This window comes from Malaya genurostris, chromosome 2 (assembly GCF_030247185.1).
Source record: "Malaya genurostris strain Urasoe2022 chromosome 2, Malgen_1.1, whole genome shotgun sequence".
Taxonomy (NCBI): Eukaryota; Metazoa; Arthropoda; class Insecta; order Diptera; family Culicidae; genus Malaya; species Malaya genurostris.
The window spans coordinates 204,863,816-204,886,226 of NC_080571.1; the positions used below are offsets into that span (position 1 = coordinate 204,863,816).

The 22,411-nt window shown below is 38.8% G+C and overlaps 1 protein-coding gene across 2 annotated transcripts in view; it reads right to left on the reverse strand.

The window, feature by feature from the left end:
* The window catches only part of LOC131427193 (hemicentin-2-like), a 927,120-nt gene that overhangs the window by 418,597 nt on the left and 486,112 nt on the right, over nt 1–22,411 (reverse strand). For both annotated transcript variants that reach the window (XM_058590172.1, XM_058590173.1), the window contains exon 2: nt 15,711–15,918. In XM_058590172.1, the coding sequence (XP_058446155.1) occupies nt 15,711–15,918 (208 nt within the window). The remainder of the gene's footprint in view (nt 1–15,710; nt 15,919–22,411) is intronic.

The window sequence follows — 22,411 nt, forward strand, 5'->3', positions numbered from 1 at the left end:
TCGGAAATGAATCCTGGTACCGAAATTTAGGCTCAGACCACAACTCAGTTTTAAAATACCTGTCCGAAACTCAAATTTAGAAATCAGGATCAAAATTCTGAGACTGGGGTCTTAACCTGGAATTTTGGAACTTCAGACCAAAATCCAGGACCAGAATTCAGATTCAAAATTCAGTTGTACTTTCAGAATTTAGGTTAGGTTTCGAATCCAGTCCCAGAATGCAGGTCTAAAGTTCAAAAATTTAGCTTCAAAATTCTATAACGGAATTCAAGAAATTGATTCTGAATATCATTGATCTTAATTCTGAATTTTCAAGAACAAGAATTGGAAGAACTTGATTGTGAAAATCTTTTAAGGAGTGTATCGAAAATAAGCTATCCACATACATTTGTGTTGTACGCATGTATTTGTGCTTATTTTTAATGCTCAGATCACAGCATGCTGTGCGTTTGGCTGTCTGCTTGAGTTAGTTTACTTGTTTGTGCGGTTGAAATTCAGCGTTTTCAAAATTATCAATCCACCATATTGCCCACAGCTTCGACCCATCGAACGTTACTGGGCAATCGTGAAGAGGGTTTTTAAGAAATAGTGTTATCTGGGAATCTAACATTTGATTGATATAGCACCAAGTTTGGGTGGAGGATTGCAACTGCGATTCTATGTTGCCATGAGTGAAAATATTATTGAAATAATATTGAGTTTTTTAGTGACAGAGTTCCCCCGTATTTAAAAATCACAACAACTTTTGGTAACATAAGTCATCGCAAAAACAGAAGCATGTTTGCATGTCAGAAGTACTATCCAGTGTGACGGTCGCTTAATTTCCCGTAATGAGATTTCCCGCTTGAACAAGCAAACAGTTTTTTTTTCCAGAAACGAAAACAACACATTTATCTGATTTTCAGTGCTTGAAACACACGATTTAAATTCCATCCATCGTATATAATTTATTTCCAACAATAGGCGGAACCGGCGGAATAAAAATATAACACCCGTTCGGGACATCAACGGGACACTCCCATGCCCAACCGTTGAAAGCCGCAGCGGCCACAAGCTGGCAGTTTCAATATCCACTACAAGGCTATTATTCACTAGCCGAAATGACCTCGAACCCGATAATCGGGTGACGCCAGTTGGTGCTAGTCATTTCAATAGGAGGGCCAACTCCCTGCCTCCCCGGCCGCCCACCAGATAGGTGACAATGAAAGTAATTCCGGATGGTCATTGTCAACATTATCGGCTGTGATGCGGTGCGACGCCGGACGTCGGTGGGATACCTTTTTGGCTTAAATCAGTATCCGGATTGACGGTACCCTAGGATCCGCAACAGGCGCATTTCGGGGTTTCGCCACCGTTCGGCCATAAACCATTGTGACCGGAACGGTGGGCGTGTGTTTGTCAGGCGATTATGTCACCAAAGTAATTTTGATTACATTCTGGTGTTGCTTCTATCGCGACGATGTAGTTTCGTTTTTTTCAGTCTGACTAAGATTTATTTTCCATTACGCCATCGCAATCGCTTACGAAAAATCGAACGATAAAAAAAAACGAACCATTCTCGTCATATAGACAGTGGTTATAAATATTATTGTTTTTTTTTTTTGCTGTTGTTGATCGGGTGATAACTCAAATGCAGCCAGATAATCATTTATTTAATACACAGAAAAACCGCACCGGTGATTGTCGACTACCCTACAGCAAAGGAGGTGGGTTGAGAGTTGACAGTCCTCGGAATTGTTTTTATACATTTTCAATACGCTCCGGCAAGTCTCATCATCATCGATCATTCACAATTTCCAATTTGTCAACGACAACCGAGGAGGGGTGAAGGTGTGAAGCCATTCCGAACGGTAGATGGGATGCTGTGTCCAGTGTGAGAACGATGACAATTTTTTTGTTCGATTTCCTCTTTTTACCTCCCCACTCATGTGACGGACCGAGTTGAATTATTTGCACATATTTTATTAGTCGATTTCCACGAACCACATTACATTTTTTCCCCATTTCACTTGCAACAAACTCAACAGTGGGTTGTTTTTTTGAGGTTTCAAAAAAAAAAAAGGATTTGTGTAAATTGAATGTCGGTTCGAACGTAACATATAGACCGTTCCAGACCAGGAATACCGCACTTCAAACTAATTGACATTTAAACGAATAATTTTATTTGGTTTCTCTGCTAGAGGTGTCGTTTCTGATCCCACCTGAACGTCAAACTGGTTTTAAAATAGAATTTTCCAGTACTTATCTGGAGCTTGTGGGAGTAACTGTTTTCAAACAGCGAGATTCCCATACAGAATCATACAATTGAGATGAGATGGAATTGGCAATACTGAATTCATTGCAATTTCAATAAAATTCGAAAAATGTTTTTTCATCATTTAATTTTTATTGTGCATTTCAGAAATATAAAACAATATATTTATCAGTATTAATGTAACAAAATGCCCACATATCCAAAGAGAATATATCATAAAATATATACTTTAATTAAACTGCACATTATGTAAGCGATACAGGAAAAGCATCTCTACTGAGTTCTTGATTGACTTAATGCGCAGTGAACTAGCATAATCATTCTCACGAAAACAAACAGAAAATAGAAACGCTAAACAGTCACTGTAAAAACTTGTTTCTGTTTCCCCTATTTAAAGAAAGTGAAAGACGCCGAATATGGGGTTCCAGTAGTCTCAGAAATAGTCACATAACATATTGCCGAACGAAACTCATTTAAATTTTTCATAAAGATGGCTGAACCGATTGTCACTGAACTGATGCTCAAATGAAAAGTCTTGTGGTCATTTAGGTTGCAATTAAATTTATTTATTGAATTTTATCTGGATCCGACTGTCTAAGTAAAATGCAAGGAGTAGTGCATTTAATGTTTCAATTTCGTTTTCCTGCTAAAATACATTTTTGTTTTTTATTTAAGATCCAATGGAATTGTTTTGAAGAGCCGGACAGTATTATATATGACAATATAAACGATATGAGAATGAGAAATTGTAATGTTACAACTTTTTTATAAAAAAAAATCTATATACGGCTAAGCATGGTGGTTCGATTGATTTTCATTTTATTCGATTTAAGAAACAACCGCTCAACCGAAAAAAATGAATAATAGTTTTTCACATTTCCGATATCGGATTTACTGTGGATCTTTTAGTAATAATAAATATCTTTCAAATGCGCTAAAATGTTTCGGTTTCATTATTTCCCAAAATTGTGAGCGATCGCAATATTTGAATTTTACAAAAAAATAAATAACTATCATTCATGTGTTCCCATTGAAGCTTCATTAGCAAACGGATGGTGCTTAGTAGTTAGGCACCATGCGTTTCCTTCTAATAGAACTTCAATGGAGACGCATGGTAGAATGGAAATTTTTCAAAAATTTGACGCGTTAATAATTAATAGTTCAATGTGTAATAAAAATATGTATATTGACAAACTTTCAATTAACCAATTCATTCTCATAAAGAAATACTTTTCAGACATTTATGGTGACGTATACAGACGACAATTGAGCATTGCAGGGAAAGTGGCTTCTTCTCGATGATATTTAAGAAAAATATGTTTGCACATTGAATATATCTGATATGAATCTCGAGCAAAAGATTTTTGAGAAATGAATTTTCATGACCGTTATATTACAACCTTTTGCAGAACACATGATGAATAAATTGGGGGCGAGCCGCTAGTTCTTATCTGAAGAAACTCCAAACTCTACAAAACCAGATGCCTAAAAATCATTTTCAATAAACCATTACTATTCTCGAGTCTATTGTTATACTCTGACAGAAACCATAATGTTTTACCAATAACGTACTTATGTGATGTCCAAACGTTGCTATTCATCCATGATAATTTGTATAACTCCACAGTACACCATAACCTACAGTTCCCAACTATATCCCATTCTAGAACAACACGCCATAGTAACAATTTGTTTTGTGTTCGAGCAGCTACAAGCCTTGGTCAAAGACGGATCCTTTTTGTTGGTCCAACTAAATATAATGCACTCCCGCATATACGAGGAATAAGCAATCGTGCCACATTTGCGGCTAGACTAAAGTACCATTTTAAGCACCGACTGAACGAGATATTTAGCTAATGTAGGTTTTTTTTTTGTTTTATTATGTAATGTATTTATCGTCAACAGTATTTCATATTAATAACTAATTACCTAAAATATTTGTACTTTCTTTCCAACATTGCGTAGTAATTAAATTGTGGATCCCTTAAAAGGAAATCTTTTCCACTGGGACTCCACTTTAATAAATTGCACATCATCAAACCATGAATAAATAGAATCTCAGCGGACTTTGTATCAAAATTAAATTTGTATTTCTAGTATTATTATTGCCAGTGTCTATTTGTTTCTTGTTTTCCGCTGAGATTAGTTGCGTCCACTACCAGGGGGCTTCAAATTGAAGCTTTTTGGTGTGGGGGAGTGTGGTGGGCAAAAAAAAAGTTCGCAGATGAATTAATAATAGTTATAATAATAATAAAATTATTAATTCAATAAGCGTTTATGCAGCTGATTAAAAAATATGAGCAAATTTAGTTTGAATATCATACGCAGAAGTAACAGGAGCACAGGTTATCGCTACGCCAATTCAAACGCTGCGCCTGCTGTGTGTTTGAGACATGTTGACAATGCTGCGCTCCTGTTACTTCCATAACTCAAATTCATGCTAAATAGCGTTTTATTGGTTTTAATTTAAATAGTGTAGTGTAATCAATCAGCTTGAATTATAACAGCCTTACGTCGCTAGGTTCAAACCACAAAGATTGACTGTTATTCAGCTTTCGGATCTGGGTACTGGGACTTCCGATTCCGAAATTATAGGATGATGCGGGCGAAAATTTATTATAAACTGCCATATCATCGAGGTTCAAAAATGGTACAAATTCTTCAAAATGGATTCCCAAATTTGTTGTTTTTGTTTGACTGCTTAGATCTAACTTCTGGTGTCCGATGCACTGGAAGTAATAATTGAAAGACACTGGAATGGAATTCAGATCGATTTTTCAGAAATCGTTAAGCTGATCTATGAATAGTTAAAACGGAATAAGAGGTCTTATGGTACTATTGATATTTAGTACATTTCGGATCCGACTTCCGGTTCCGGAATTACAGAGCAAAAAGTGTGGAAAATTTCAAGCTGTCATGTAGTAGAAATGTAATTCAATATCATTTTTCTATCAAAGGATATTGAACTACATTTTCTAACATTTAGTTGGAGTATGCGTTTGTTTCACCAAATATTTTAAAACGCAAGAGATGGTGGAAATTCCTCGATAATTACGTATGACTGAAATAACGGAGTGGAAACATAAAGAACAACTTACAGAAAAGATGATTTTTTGGAAAAAGATTCCCTCAGAAGCAGAACACGAGCCTGCGTTCATATGCATTCCGTGAATATGCGTATATGCGTATGAAGGTAACATCTTTTCGTTCACGGCCTATATTGGCATATATGTGAAATATATATTTTTAGAAAAAATGAGCAAATAAGTCGTAATTTTCAGTATTATTATTTCCAGTAGGACCGTACAAGTTTATTAGGGAAAGAAAGTTGTTACTTTAAAATTATATTTTCACACACAACCAGAGAGAGAAAGAGAGAGATATGAGAGAGTCGTTTGCTCACTTCGTCGAGCTAAACAGATTGGTGTATGACACTCGACTATCCAACCCTCAGAAAAATTTGCTATTGCTTGAGCGAATTCTGTACCTAATTTTAATATATATAAAAAAGGTAAAAAATGTTTGCAAAATTTTTGAAAATTTAGTCATGTTTAAATAACAATAACTGTTTGGTCAAATATAAGAAGAATTCTTACTGAGCTATGGCTCAATGAACTAGATCAGTTGTTAGCTGCAACATATAAAGAATAAAGAATATTCCCATTTAAATAGTCTCATTAGAATATTTGTAAGATTATCAATTAACCTAAAAGTAGTTTTCAAACGAGTTGCGGTTATTCGTTTACGTCACTTATATTATTATTTATCATTCTTTCCTTTATGAATTCGATATATGTATTATTATTTGTTCGGAACCAGAAGTGACAGCCATTGGATCTTCGAACTCGATCCACAATTCAGTAGTAGTTTTCAAACGAACCTAAGTTTATTGAAGTCGGCTCGGCCATCTCTGAGAAAATTAAGCGGTAAAAAAAACAACGCGTTTAGTCGCTTACGTCACTTGGGCCATTATAAGTGTAGTAACCGGAAGTGCCAGTCATTTGATCTTCGATCTTGGTTAATGGCCCTACAGTATTTTTCAAACGAGTCTAAGCTTGTTGAAATCGATTGAGCCATCTCTGAGAAAATGAAGTGGTAAAAATATATGATACTTACACAAATGCATATACATGCATACACACATACACACATACATTTTCCGATCAACAGAAAATCAGAGCAAGAGGTGTCGACACATGTTTGTGATTGCATGATTACCCTCCAAGAGATCACTGAAGCAATTGGGTATGATGCTTGACGACAAGCTCAGTTTCGCCAAGCACGATGAATATGCCTGTAGAAGTGCTTCAATGGCGATTGCGGCGCTCTTGCGAATGATGGCCAATAGCTCGCCAGTGCGTTCTAGCAAACGCAGGTTACTGGCAGGAGTGGCAGTTTCGATACTCAGGTACGGTAGCCCGGTATGGGCGTCGGCACTCCGGGTGGAACGCAACGCAAAATTGCTGGAGAACACGCACAGACTGATGTGTCTTCGTGTGATCAGTGCGTACCGTACGGTATCTGGAGACGCAGCCTGCGTGGTGGCGTGCATGATACCTATTGGACTGCTCATCAAGGAGGACGCGGAGTGCTAAGATGTGCGGAGGGACAGGAAAGCCCGTAGGACTGCCAACGCAGCCTCCCTACGCAAGTGACAAAGGAAATGGGACGGCTCAATCAAGGGCAGGCTTATTTTGAGAGTCTCCGGATGGATCGACAGACCCCACGGCGAAGTAACCTTTGGCCTGACGCAGTTCCTCACAGGTCACGGTTGTTTTAGGTGGTACCTCCACAGGCTCGGCCACGCGGCTTCTTCAGCTTGCCCTGGCTGCCCAAATGAGCTTGAGACGGCAGAACACGTCCTGTTTGTCTGTCCCCGCTTTGCGACACAAAGGAATGGTCTACTGGATGTATGTGGCAGAGAAACTACACCAGAGAATGTGCCAACCCCGGCCGCAAAAGAGGGATCAGCGAACAAGCGTCGGTTCGGGAGTTTTTCCGTTGTCGGAGAACTCTCCGTCGGTGTAGTCTGAATCCTTCACCGGGGATTGGACTAGTAGATTGCGACGTAGCTCCAATATGGATCGTCGGGGCGCCAGTGAACCGGAAGCCATCCTTCAACCGGAATCATTGGAGCGACCCAGGCATCCTGCCGATCGATCTGTTCACGTGTATCGGAAGCGACGATTTCGGGAGAACTTCCATCGCCGGAGAATTCTTCGCCGGTGTAGGCTAGATCCTTCGTCGGGGACTAGCCGAGTAGAGGCCACATCACCGAAGTCGAGTCGAGAGCGCCAGTGAAACGGAATCTATACTCCAACCGGAATCACCGAATCGACCTCGGCACTCCTTCGAGTGTCCCGGTGGTATAACATGAATGGTCGGTGTCGGGAGAACTTCCTTCGCCGGGGAACTCTCTGTCTGTATAGGCTAGATCCTTTGCCAGGTAGAAGCCACAGCATCGAAGTTGAGTTGTCGGGGCGCCAGTGAACCGGAAGCCACGCTCCTACCGGAATCACAGGATCGACTTCGGCACTCATTCGAGTATCCTGTGTGGCAAAACACGAGATTCGGTGTCGGGAGAAACTCTTTCGTCGGAGACCTCTCCGTCGGCATAGTCTAGATCCTTCGACGGGGATTAGATGAGTAGATGGCGACGTAACTCCGGTATGGATCGTCGGGGCGCCAGTGAACCGAAAGTCTTCCTCCAACCGGAATCACTGGACCGACCCAGGCATTCTGTCGGATTTCTGGAGCGTCGGTCGATACCCAAGTAGCAATCCGCAACTAGTTCTGATACGACTAAGTCCAAACGATGTTGCAACAAGAGCACGAATATGTTTTTTATGTTATATTGGTTAAAACAAGGTGACAACAATGCTTCTTTATAACATAACTAGTTACGAAATAGTTGTCTAGGTTTCAAATCACCACATATTTTTGTCATATTGAATTAATTATTATCGTTACTTAATCCAAACATATCTTTAATAACAACTATGCCTTTAGCTACTGGTTGAGAATAAGTTTATTTGACTCCAATAGTAACAACCCGTAACTAGTACTGATACCAAAAAAGTCTTGGCATTACATTCCTTTCGTGGAATTTGGCCTTTCTGTTTCAACAGACTTCGCAGCCGATTCATATAGCGTACAGAATCATTGCATGGCTAGTACTATGGATCCTACTGACGCTAAGAATCCTTCCAAATCGGGGCTCGAACATACGACAACTGGCTTGTAAGACCAGCGTCTTATGCATTGAACCACCAACCCGGGACAAGTTCTGATACCACTTAGCCCAATTATCTTGCAACAAAAGCACGAACATGTTTTTTATGTTATACTGGTTAAAACAAGGTGACGGTAGTATTTCTTTATTAAATAAACATTGAGCTTACTATCATTTGTAAGTTATCGTTACTTGATTCTAACATATCTTTTATCACATCTATGGTTTTAGCTACTAGTTGAAAAAAGGTTGCGAAACCATTATAAATACGTAAGATTCAGATAGCTATCGGTAGGTTTTTCTAACGTGATGATAACGAAAATACAACCTAAAAAACTTTTGTTTGGTTTTAACATGGCGATCACACTATGGAGTCGCAGGAAGTATATAAAACATGAATAAAACCAGGATATAACTTTTTTCATAACTACTTTTTGGCGAAAATAATGAGAGAAAGAATAGTTATTTTTGTTCTATTCACTATCATAAACTCGAAGAAAACAATACATGGATTAAACATCGATTGTTCTATTACAATTATCATGATATATGACTTTAGAATAATGAGAAATCACTCTACTTGGATTAATTTTGAGCATTCTGAACATAGTGTTTTTTCGTCGTTTATTTGTTCATATCTTCATTAACAAACTTTTATTGAAGGCGTATAAAAAACATCGCTCGAAATCGTTGTGAAATTTGTACCTTGAATCAAGTTTGTGATTTCAAGTAATCTACTGCCTTTTTATTGCTGATAGAAAAGTGTTCTGTATTCATTCAATGTTTATAATGTCGATGGTGACTAAGTTTCAACTAGTTTAATTGAAAACAAGTTATTTTCAAGTTATGAAAAAATAAGTTCTTTCAGTATGACATTACAACGTAACGACAACTTATTTTCAGCCGACTTAACAACTAGTAGAAACTGCGCTTTTTGAGTCACGCAAGTGGTTAGATATTAGTACCAATAACTTAAATTTTTGGTTGCAAACTAGTCATGAATAAGTTAGCGTAACAAAAATTGTTACTTGGATAGATCCATCGTCGGGGATTAGCCGAATAGTTCGTGACGTAGACCAGCCCTGGGTCGTCGAGGCGCCAGCGAAACGAAAGCTAAGCTCCAACCGGAATCGCCGGACCGACCTCGACATCCTCCTGGTCGATCCCCTGTAGCGAAACGAGTGGTTCAAAATCGAGTGATAAATGGCCCAAAAATAGGAAAGAACGACGCAGACGTCCATGATGATGCATAAGTCCGGGAAGGGTGCTTTTAACACCGTTAGCCTTCCACTCCGAAGTAATACCTAACGGTAGTTCCGGGGAGCTAGGATTGGAGATCCAAGGTGTTTTAGTGGGTAGTTCCAATTATACAGTGGTAGTCCTGTGGAGTGCCAGAGTGCCACACTCTGTGTGTAAATGCATTTCACCTTGTAAAAAAAAATACATTTTCCGATCTCGTCGAACTGAGTCGAATGGTATATAACACTATGGGTGCCCGAGGCTCCGTTCGTAATTCGATTTTTCCAGCAATTCTAATACCTTTCCATAGAGAATGGCAAAAACTTCTGCAGAATCGAAAATAGCAAACTATTGATGCAAATTGCCCTTTTTGGACATGAACAATACTTATGCAAAATTTAAGCCAAATAAAAAAATACAAAACTTTATCGAACTTCTATTACATATGGAATCGCTCTGTGGGAAAAAATTTTACTGAGTGAACATAATAAATTTTAGGCAGTTTTTAAAAACATTTATCTCTTGTATTTATCAGTGCTACTTCACGTCAAACAATTTCGTCAAAGAACACACAGATAATTTCGCATGGATATTTAATTTGAACCATTTGTAACAGAAACCCGAAAGGCATAAAATTCGCAGGTCTCCGATCAATCCGAAATAAATTGCTGCCATGCTTAGAATTTTTCCGACTAGCTGCCACGACAAAATGTTCCGGGTGGTGTTTCCAAAACCAATTTTCTATTGGATAGCTTTCAAAGCTGTTCCATTGGAAAACACTTTACATGCCAAATCTGAAATTACAAGCTAGAATGATTTGCTTTGGCAGAGATCGAATTGACCGCCTAAAAGTGCGCCAATCAATTCCGGCGTCGAAGGCTGGATGAAACGATTTCTGGTACACGGCGAGTTGGCTATTATCCGACATTCGGTTGGCAGCAAAACACAGTTCCCAGGTGAAACCACAATCAATCGATGCAATTTGGCCAAATGAATTTTCCTGCGGCACACAGCAGAGCCTACTTGATTGGACAAAACATTTCAAATTTTCCGTTGCATCCCGAAACCGCATGCCCCCCCCCCCCTTCTCTCCATCGTCTGTTACCATTGGGGCTGCCATGTTTATCCGGCCTCAACAGTAGAGTGGTTGTAATTTTTAACGTGACTCCGTGATCGGGACTGACGGTGACGCGTCGTAGCCTACAATATTTTAGAACGTAAGCCCACACCGTACGGCCACCCTACGCACAGCCACCGGCGCTTCCGTTCGGATGCCATAAATTGACCGCCAACCGAAGCAAACATTTTCAAAATGTGCAAAATCCACTGTCACACAGCTCAGTGGTGACGCTTATGATGATGATGGTGCATCATCGGCAGGAAACATTGCTTTTGTACCAGACCACCGTCACAAAATCACTCGGTTGTGCAATGTACAGACATTCTGCTTTTGGCGGCACATAAATTCCATAATCAATATTGGTCACATTTGATAAATTCGTTTATATAAATATTGAAATTTAATATGTCATGTACGAAATTTATCGGGAAACGTAGTTTCGCATGTGCCTAGTCATTGTCAGTGCAGGGACTGTCGAATGTTGGTCGTTTCGGTTGAACATTATTATATGAAATTTGAAAAGAAAAAAAACAGAAAACAACACCTATGGAGGCTTGGCACGAACACTGCTCCATCCTGTCCAGTTTCTGGCTCTGTTCCAGTAGGTTCGGCTGTTACCTAATAATGGGGCTATTTGAAGGCAATTTAACTCTTTTGTCCAATTTGGGTTATTCCTCACCAAAGTGTTCATTCAGTGGAGGATATAAATTTACAATTAATTTAATGGCTAATATTTGCGACGACAATTGCCGGGTATCGGGCCCCTAGTGGCACACAATTATGTGCCACACGATGCCGGGAGCAATTAATGTTTCAAGTTTGAATGTTCGCCATAAATTTTTCCGAACGGCGAGGGAGGTGAGAGTGAGATCAAGGCTGTTTGCCAAAAGGATTCCTGGCTACACAATTGGCTAGTGTTTAGTCAAATTGTGCCAATCGGGACGCCCAAAATTTATTACTTTTATCCCTACTGGCTAAATATGAGCTTTTCTGCACTGTGCCGAGATAATGTTTTCGATTGTTTCGAACCACAGGGGAAAGTGCTTTTTATTACAATTGATTAATGAAAAAAGTATGGCACTGATAAAGTGTGTTTGAAAACTGGTATTTATGATCAATTCAGAAAATAAAATATTCGAAGAAAGGGCTGTGGATTGTTGAGGAATTGATAGTATCTGTTATCTTTCTTCGGGCAGGATTAGCTTGGAGACTGTGTGATATTCGACTCTAAGAAAAAACTGAGAGTTGATGTTTTAGAATTCTTCTTCCATATCGTAAACGGATACTGTTGCAAGAGTTTCTTTTTTCATACTTTCACTTACCAGATTATTATTGTGCTCTTTATTCACTATTTAAGATTAGAACGATAAAAATCTACTTTCGCGGAATCTTGTTACTATTCAATTACAACTTTTGAATCTTATTTTTGAATTTATTCTGGGTTTGTGTTTAGACACTAGATGCTGTCTTGAACTAGTTTTTACTTTTCAACACAACCAACGAGAAACAAACCGACAGGGAAGATAGATGAATGAAATTTAATCGTTTCATCGAAGGATAATAGACTCTAACAAACCTCGTGAACACAATTCTACGTAGGTCGATGCTGCACAACGGTTTTAGAAATTTACCTCAAATGCTCTTTAAAAATCCAGGAAAATCACTTCCGTGAATTTTCATCTTCAACATCGCACATGTGTGTGTGTGTGTTTTATAGAAGGTGAAATCGCCGGATTATCAAGCTACCTGCACATAAGTGAACTTGGTATGTGGGAGTCGAACCCGAACTAAAACACCCCCTAAGCTTCGTTTCCCTCATCCTGCCGGGACCACCATAAGGTATTACTTCGGCAGGGGGGCTGTGCTGAAGCATCAAAACTCTCGATTCGCTGGCGCCTCGACTACCCAAGACTGGTCTAAGTCGCGAACTACTCGGTTAATCCCCGATGATGGATCTAGTCTACACCGACGGAAAAGTTCCCCGACGATGGAAGTTTCCCCGGACCGACATTCCCAAAACCCGTGAACGGTTCGAACCTAGGTCGGTCCAGTGATTCCGGTACGAGGATGACTTCCGGTTCACTGGTGCCCCGAAGATCCATACCACAGCTGCGTCGCAATCTACTCATCTAATCCCCGTCGAAGGATCTAGACTACACCGACGGAGAGCTCCCCGGCGAAAGAGCTTTTATCGACACCGAATCTCGTCTTTCGCCACGCGGGACACTCGAATGAGTGCCGAGGTCGGTCCTGTAATTCCGGTTGGAGCATGGCTTCCGGTTTACTGGCGCCCCGACGACTCAACTTCGATGCTGTGGCTTCTACTCGGCTAGTCCCCGGCGAAGGATCTAGCCTACACCGGCGAAGAATTCCACGGCGATGGAAGTTCTCCCGTAACCGTCGCTTCCGATACCCATGAACGGATCGATCGGCAGGATGCCTGGGTCGCTCCAATGATTCCAATTGGAGGATGGCTTCCGGATCACTGGCGCCCCTACGATCCATACCGGAGGTACGTCGCAATCTGCTTGTCTAATCCCCGGCGAAGGATTTAGACTACATCGACGACTGAAAAGGTGAGTGTGTGTGTGTTTGTATGTGTGTTTGTGTGTCGGTGTGAGTGTGTAAGTGTTTGTGTCTGTAAGAGTGTGTGTGTTATTTTCTCAGAGATGGCTGAACCGATTTTTACAAACTTAAATTCAAATGATCTCGTGGTCCCATACAAAGCTCCTCACTTTCGTTTGAATCTGACTCCCGGTTCCGGAAGGAATTACAGGGTGATATATTTATGTGCAACAAAAATGCAACTTTGTGCACTAACTTTTCTCAGACCTGGCTAAACCGATTTCCACAAACTTAGATTTAAATGAAAAGGTACTAAAATGCCATACTGAATTCCTGAATTTTATATTAATACGGCATTCGGTACCAAAATAATAGGTTGGTTAACGACAAATTTTTGATTTTAGGAGTATTTGTTCATACAGTACCATGTAACGAACTGCAGTTTTGTTGAAAATTGTTCATAAACTCCTTTAGTTTGTAGTAATTGTTCAAATTATCCCACTTAAGTTAAACCGGTCTTCAGTTTCCGGTTCCGGAAGTACCGAATATAGAGATCCAATATTCCCAAAAGGAACTCACTACGATTTCTCAGGGAAGGTTGAGCCGATTTTCGTAAACTTGAATTCAAACGAAAGGTATTATAGTCATATACAAAACTAGTAAATTTTATCTGGATTCGAATTCCGATTCCGGAATCCCTAGGTGATGAGGGCTTATACTTTCAAACCGTCGTTTAGAGAAACGATGCGAAAACAAAAAAAAAAACTCAGGTCTTAAAACTGTATTACAAATTGGAAATTTTGTTAATAAAAAAGAAAAAGTTTTTATAAGAATCCCTTAGTACCTTATGATAAAAAAAGAACCGGAATTTTATTAAAGAACGCAAAATTTCAATTTTTAATAAATTTCTTTATTATCGCTTTCAAAGTACTCTCCTCCTGCGGCAATACATGCATGCCAACGTTTGATCCAATTTTCCATACAAGTTTTGTAGGCCGCCGAAGGCATGGCCTTTAGTTCACACAGCGAATTCTATTATAGTCTCTATGGTCTCAAAACGCGTTCCCCGCAATGGCAATTTGAGTCTGGGGAAGAGGAAAAAGTCACACGGGGCCATATCTGGAGAATACGGTGCTTGGTTGATGATATTGGTTGAGTTTTTGGCCAAAAACTGCGACACAACTAACGCTGTGTGAGCCGGCGCATTATCGTGGTGTAAAATCCATGAGTTTTCCTTCCAAAAAATCAGTTAAAATGTGTTCGTCTGATCCATAAGAGATGCCCAACAACACAGCAATCTCTCTAATCACTACAGAACGATTTTGCAACACGATTTGCTTCGCCGATTCAATGTTTTCTTCAGTAACAGATGTTGTTGGGCGGGCAGGGATCTCATCATGATCCAAGCTTGTACGACCACCTTTGAAGCGTTTATACCACTCGTATGCCTGTGTTTTTCCTAGACACGATTCACCAAATGCCTTTTCTAACATTTTCAACGTTTCGGAACACTTAAATCCATTTGCAACACAAAATTTGATGCACGCACGTTGTTCTAATTTTTCATCCATTGTAAAATTCGCCACACGAAAATTTTTCAACTTCTTTGTATAGACGCTGAACAAAAACTAATCGTACGATATGCGTCAAAATTTGACAGAATGTGTATAAAAGTGTTGCCAACGTTGAGAGAATAAAAGTTTACCGATCGGCTCTTTTTTTATCACAAGGTATTATGAAAACTTTTCTCTTTAGACGTTTAAGTCAATTATAAAATAGATAATTTCCAACGACTATGTACAGAAAAATTGTTAAAGTAATTGAACAACCACCTGTCTATGAATATCTATAACACTTATTAGAACTGCTCACAGCTGATGAAACACTAAGTGCTTTTTCCGCAGTGTATGATTATGACATTCTTAAATATTTTTTCCACGGTGTAAGAACATCCTTATACACTCCATCGCAGGGATGCCAGGTTCACAGATTGATCTGTGTTTCACAGATTTCCAACTTTATGCACAGATTTTAAAAATGATACAGTTTTTCACAGATTTCTGAAAATTCACTCTGACCGGTTTGCTATGATCAAATGCAACTAGCTCGCACGCGCACCTAGACGCATCGCGTGACGCTTTCGCTCTGACAGCAACCTTAGGGTAACAATCTATTAATTAATTCATTTCACAGTAAAATTGATTGCTCAATTAAGCTCATTGAGTTACCAAACTGTCCAGTATTCGACGCCGTTTAGGGAGTGATCGAATAAGCTTACTAATATCTTTCTTTCCACCTACCTGTAGTTGGTATTGAGCTGTACGTTGTTGATGGCCACATTGTCAAACTTGTTGGCCGTCGTCCAGCGGGCCCAGTAGTAGGTAAAACCGTTCGACGGTTGCTGCTCGCTGAAGCGACACTTGAGTGTCAGCGTTTCGCCTTCTCGGGTGTCTAGGTTTTCATCTGCGACGGCTGTCACGATCGCGCCCATCGTCAGTATCACGAGTGCTGGAAAAGAAACCAAAAAAAAAAGAGGAAAAACATAAACAACTCTGTTACCCACTGGAACTGTCAAGATAAGAGCGTGAATTAAAATGCATTTTTACATTCCTCTCGCTCTTATCGGTAGCTCATTTCAACGCCCGGTATTTAACTTTTGTTGGCTGTGGATGCTTGTTTTTGCTCTTTTAGGTAGCATAAAAAAGGTTCTATGGCGGCTGTGTATGTGTAATTGGGGGAAAATGGCTACAGGAAAAGATGTCCTCATTAGCAAAATAATTAAATGATGATGACGATGGGTAACCCAAACCGTCGTGGGAGTGAGATGTTGTTTAGTCAATTTAGTCAAATCAGATCTATTAATTAGATATTTAATTGGGGATAACAATTGACCCTGACAGTATTTGGACCGGTGTTCGTTGTGAATTTATTTTATTTTTTTCCGGAGGGAGTCCTAAAACTTTTTATTATTATTTAGGGAAACGTTTCTCATATATTCAAGTAGTCATCTTATATACTCAAATCATAAGAGACGCTTTGTTTAATTATGTTTGATTGTTATTCCAGGAGTTCACTAATACACCCAAACCTCCATTTACGTAACTTATATATGTATATATGTATTAATATACGTACACATGTGTGCAAATATTTGTATTTCTTAATACATATAAATATTGGTGAAGTAAAAGCGATCATCTATATGTATAAATATTTACACATATATGCAGACGAGTGAGTGTGTAAGCATACATACATACATATATAAGGTTCGTAAAAGGAGGTTTGGGTGTATTCTGAAAGAGGAGTTGGACTCTACATTGTTATCAAATTTAGTTTCTAACAGTACAGGGTGCTCCATCTTTTATTTCGGTATGTAAACGCTGAATAACTTTCACATTTCTCGGTTGATTTTTCATTAGGGCGTATAAGCAAGTGACAGTTTCTCTTTTATCACTCTCTCTTTCGATTATTGTGATGTGATTAAAAAGATTTTCTTTGATATTACTATTCTGTTTGAAAGTCGAAAGTTTCGGGTATCATTTCATGCAAAGAGTTTAGTGATAAACGTGGAAACCGCTTGGTAATTAATAGAAGAGAAAGTAAACAAGGAGAAACTGTCACTTGCTTATACGCCCTTTTGAAAAATTAACCGAGATTTAACAACCGAGCGATTGCATCAGATATGTTTCGGAAACGTCAATTCAGTACAATTTTTGATATGGATCGCTTCACACCAAAACAACGCGCTTAAATAGTGACACTTTACATCGAAAACAGTTGTTCCATTGTGTTGTAACTTACCGTGCATATCGGAAAAAATATCGCGGCAAAAAGGCACCTTCTGACAATACTATTAATTTAATCCCCCCGGACTTATTTTTGTGGGGTTATCTGACAAGCTAACGCTTTTCACGCTAACCAGCCTCAAACTCTTGACGAGCTTAAGGTAAATATTGGTGCTGAAATCGACGCTATAATACCCTCAGATACTCAAAAAGGTAATGGCAAACGTCTAAAAAAAAGGAGTCATTTTGAATTGCTAATAAAGGTGGCCACTGAAATGATATTGTTTTCAAAATCTAGTCCAAAAAATTGTAAGGAACCAAACTAAAAACACCACTAATAGAAATCGATTGTTTTTTCTCGAAGTTATTCAATGTTTATATACCAACATAAAGATGGAGCACCCTGTACATCTAATGTCATTGAAGGTATGACGTGAATATTCAAACAACTTCCGTTCATCTTGCAATTTCTAAACAATCCGAAAATACATCATGCTTGATTTTAAAATCGTTTCAAAAAATGGAAAATTTTCTATACATTCTTGGTTAGTTCTCTTACATAAACCAGTGTAACCAACCATTTTCCAGTTAGGGTACGACAAGGGCTGAACAATTTCAACTTTTAAATGTGCTGCCTAAGCCATTGACAGCCAAGCAAATAAAACTATCATTTATTACGACGATATATACGACAACGGAAGCAAAAAGATTACTGAATGAGAGCGGTGTGCATTCTACTATTGGATCGAGGGCGCCCAGTGTACTGGATGTAAATATTAAAAACACCGTTATGCAATTTTACGAGGATGATGAAACCAGCCGACCCAATCCATTGGGAGAAACCTACATCCGATTAAAGGAATTTAATACAATTTGAATTTCCATCGTTTACTCAACTTCGGCCTAAGAACTGAAACTATTAACAGGCTCAGGGACTCACAACGTGTGCATTTATGTGCCATTCACGAAAATGTTAATTTCATCATTATTTTTTAACAATGGTTCACAACTGACAGATCCAATATAGTTCATGAACGTTCATAAAACAGAAGGAAGAGTTTTTTTTTCTCTATTTTGTTTAAATGTTTGATAAATTCTTTCGGGTAAATAAGGTCAATCCCAATTGTCAAATAACTCAAAAAACCAACCAAAATTGTCCGATTTTGTTTCAAACCGCTGTATCTCTTGAACGGTAGCATATAGTAATATTTTCATGACCATCTTTTTTATTTGAAACTCATCGTTCGTCCATCGGATTTTGTTGAAAAATATAAACAAAATTGAAATTTTAAAATTCAAAATTTCAAATATTATTTCTCCATTCTAAAAATTTGACAGTATTAAGTGTTATTTCTAAAACTAAAAAAAAAACAGAACAAATTTTTTCCCTAGTCTTTGGTTGATAAGCTCCAGGGCGCGTACCCCGCTTGGCGGATGGGGATGGGAGTCAATTTACACTTCTTACCAGGCAAAGAAGTTGGACACAGTCAGACCATACCCAGATTTATCGTTTGCTAATAAATGTGAAAACTGAGAATTGTTTGGTTTACTAGATCGACCACGGAGTGGATATGACTAATAGTGCTTTCGACCATTTCTGGCCGATGCAGGTTTGGTAATTTAGGCTAATCAAATCTTACATGATTGGTGGTATGTATGTGTGTATAGAATGCAATGTTTACTAACATAATATTTTTGTTCCCCCTGTCCTTTGATTCAGAAAGGGGAATAGAATCGTGCCCTCCTTCTCACCTCTGGAAGCCGCAAACAACGTGGACAACATCGTTCAAAGTCTGCACACCTAGTAGTTTGGTTGCATGTTACATGTAGCTCTCTCTTAGATTGCGTTTTACTTTCTATGACATTCGTTACTTTCACGCAGTTCCTTGCTAATGCTACACTCACTCATCAATCATTATTCATGTCTCACTATGGAGATGCAAAATAATACGAAATAGAAACAATCAGAGTAGATTAGAAAAGATGCAGTTGGTGGAATGATAAAATACCGATACGATACAAACGCAGGACCCAATGAGCAAATTTCCTGCCCAAGTGACACATTTTACCTATTTTTTATAAATATAAAAAATAGGTATAGTATTCGCTCAAACTTTAGAAAATTTTTCCGACGCCAGGAGGGCCGAATGTCATATACCAATCGATTCAGCTCGACGAACTGAGCAAATGTCCGTGTGTGTGTGTGTGTGTGTGTGTGTGTGTGTGTGTGTGTGTGTGTGTGTGTGTGTGTGTGTGTGTGTGTGTGTGTGTGTGTGTGTGTGTGTGTGTGTGTGTGTGTGTGTGTGTGTGTGTGTGTGTGTGTGTGTGTGTGTGTGTGTGTGTGTGTGTGTGTGTGTGTGTGTGTGTGTGTGTGTGTGTGTGTGTGTGTGTTGTCAACTAAGAGGTCGAGATCTCAGAGATGGCTGGACCGATTTTGATCAAACTAGTCGCAAATGAAAGGTCTCCCTGTCTCCCTGAACGCTATTGGATGGTTTTGAGATCGAATGTTTACTTTTTGAGTTATACGAAGTTTAATGTCAAAATTTTCAGGTTTTTGACAGTATCTGTCACAATTGACCTAGAAAACAGAATATATTTTCGGAATTAGATTTCGCACTTTAATACCTATCCAACAAGCCATGGATTGTTGAAATCCGTTCATATTGAACGGAGCTATCGAAATTTTTGTGTAAGCGACTTTTTTCCCTATTCCAACAGTAGAAGTTTTGAACGCTGCCTGGCAAAGAAATGCTTGGGAGCAACATAAAATACGACTTTTTATACTGTTACATACATTTGTATCTAAGTACCCAAAAGACTGTGTAAAGCATGATATTTTGCCATGGACCGATTTTTAGCATGGTTCGTTTTTGGCAACATAATCGTTCGAATATGCCATATGTAAACAAGATGATGGCAGCATTTTCGAGTTGAAAGCAATTCCATAATTATATTGATTTAAACTACTTACAGCTGGAAGAACATAACAGCCATATACCATTCGAATCAGTTCGTCTAGATCAGCAAATGCTTGTGTGACATATAATTTCATTCAATTTTTTACGGAGATGACTCAACCATTATCTACAAACTCAGATTCATCTGAAAAGTCATATGCTCCCAAACAAGGTTTCTGAATTATGTTTGGTTCCGACCTGTGAAACGAAATTAAAACTGTGTAACTCATTTTCTCTTAGATGGCTGAACCGATCTAAGATTCAAATATAATCTAAGAATCATCTAAGATTCAAATGAAAAGTGATTCTATAAAATATCTAGTTTTTCAGTCAGATCCAACTTACGGTTTCGGAGATCCAGAGTGATTAGTATAAAAATGTCTATTTCACATAAATTAATCAGGTTTATCGGGTTTGCAGATTTGGATAGTCGATAACCAAATAAACTTATTTGGTAATCAGTTTTCTATTCGGATTTAATTCGCACCACGATTTCTCAAAGATGTCTACACTGATTTTCAAACATTTTGAAGCAAATGTAAACTATAAAGCTACTCAGGTGAATTTGTCTGATTTCGGCTACACCGAATTTCGAATTTCGGTTCAAGTATCGAATCGTTTCTCAAAGCTCAATCGTTTTCTCAAAAAAAGCCAAATCGAATTTCAGAAACAAAATCTCAAATTAAAATAAATCCAATTTTATTCAATTCTGACTTCCGATTCTGGAATTGTAGGAAAATGAATTTTTAAAATTCAAAGCGATATAGAAGATGACAATCCCGAAAAGCATCAAAGTTGGACTCAAAAATATTACAATTTATTCGTCATATGGCCATATGAATCGGTTTGGGTTATGCTGGTTCCTGAATACTGGCTCTGGAAGTACCTTAAATTACCCTAAACTCTAAAGTGGAAATGACTTCGACATATCATGGAATGTTTAATCGATTATTACACTTTTAGATTCAAATTCGATCCGATTTGCAGTTTCGACATTACAGAGTAATGAGTGATTCAAATCTCAAATTGCCACTTAAAATAATGGACATTAGAATAATGTCATGAAAACTGAAACACCGAAGAATATTCATGCAAAAAACACATGCGGATTGATAAAAAAGGTATCATCTCACTGCTAGGTGGATTAAGCACGTTTTTTTTTGGTGAAGTTGCAATAGAAGATATTCGTATCTTTCGTTGCAAATTGGTAACCGTAAAGGAATCTGTCACTTGGGTTACGAAGGTTTCCTCCTTCGTTGCTGGTGTTCATTTGGGCACCATAGCCTAGTTCGTCCAGTATTAAAAAGCGTGGAGCCTTGTAACCTTCACTCTAGGCCAGGGTAGCCCATAAAAAACATTGCAAAAGATCAAATTGATGGAATCCACCGTTTCTGGGATATATATGTATTATTGAATATTTTCAAGGCATTTTTTATTAGTCCCTTCGATTTTGCATGGAGTTTGTGGAAAGTTCAAATTGCCGTGAAAATTTGCACCAGGGGAAAAACTTGATTTGTCAGCCCATAGTTGGTTTAGGAAGCAATAAACGCCGCCCCAAAAAACTTTGCACCCGGGGCGATTGTCCCCTTCTAGATACGCCACTGAATATCTAGGTTCATATGCCATAAAAGCCCTAAAAATCTGCTTTATTAGTAGCTACATCTGAGTTTCACAGAGTATTAGTTTTCGCAAACGGAAATTTTCACATGAAAATGTCCCAAAAAAGAACACGTATGTAGGATTCATTTCCATGAACCATTGCTGACAAAACCGGATAGTGAAATCGATCATTCATGAAGCATACCTTAAATACGGAGAAAAAAAATATATCGGCAGAACGAACAATAATGGCAGCTCCGAGAACTAGAGCCGAAATCCTAACGCAATCCAAAACGTACGGACACTAGGTAACAGTATTTACAGATGCATCGAACATCCGATAAATGGACCTAAATTCATCCTTGCGGCCGCCCACATACCGCCCACGAGTGGTACAAATTGGCGTGATGAAACTGCATACAACTAGCCCCAGGTCCATCGTCAGCTGGTGAATGCCCGTGGCCGTGGTGAGGCTTCTTCTTTCGGGATATCAAACGGGAAAGTGGTTTTTGAATAATTTTACAACTACTCGCACCGACGGCAACGGATGTCTGCGGGATGCAAATATTTTCCCAGAACCACAGCGGCACGGTTTTAGTGGAACCTCGACTTTGACATGGCGCGATTTCCTGCCAGCTGGTCGATGGCCCCCAGGAA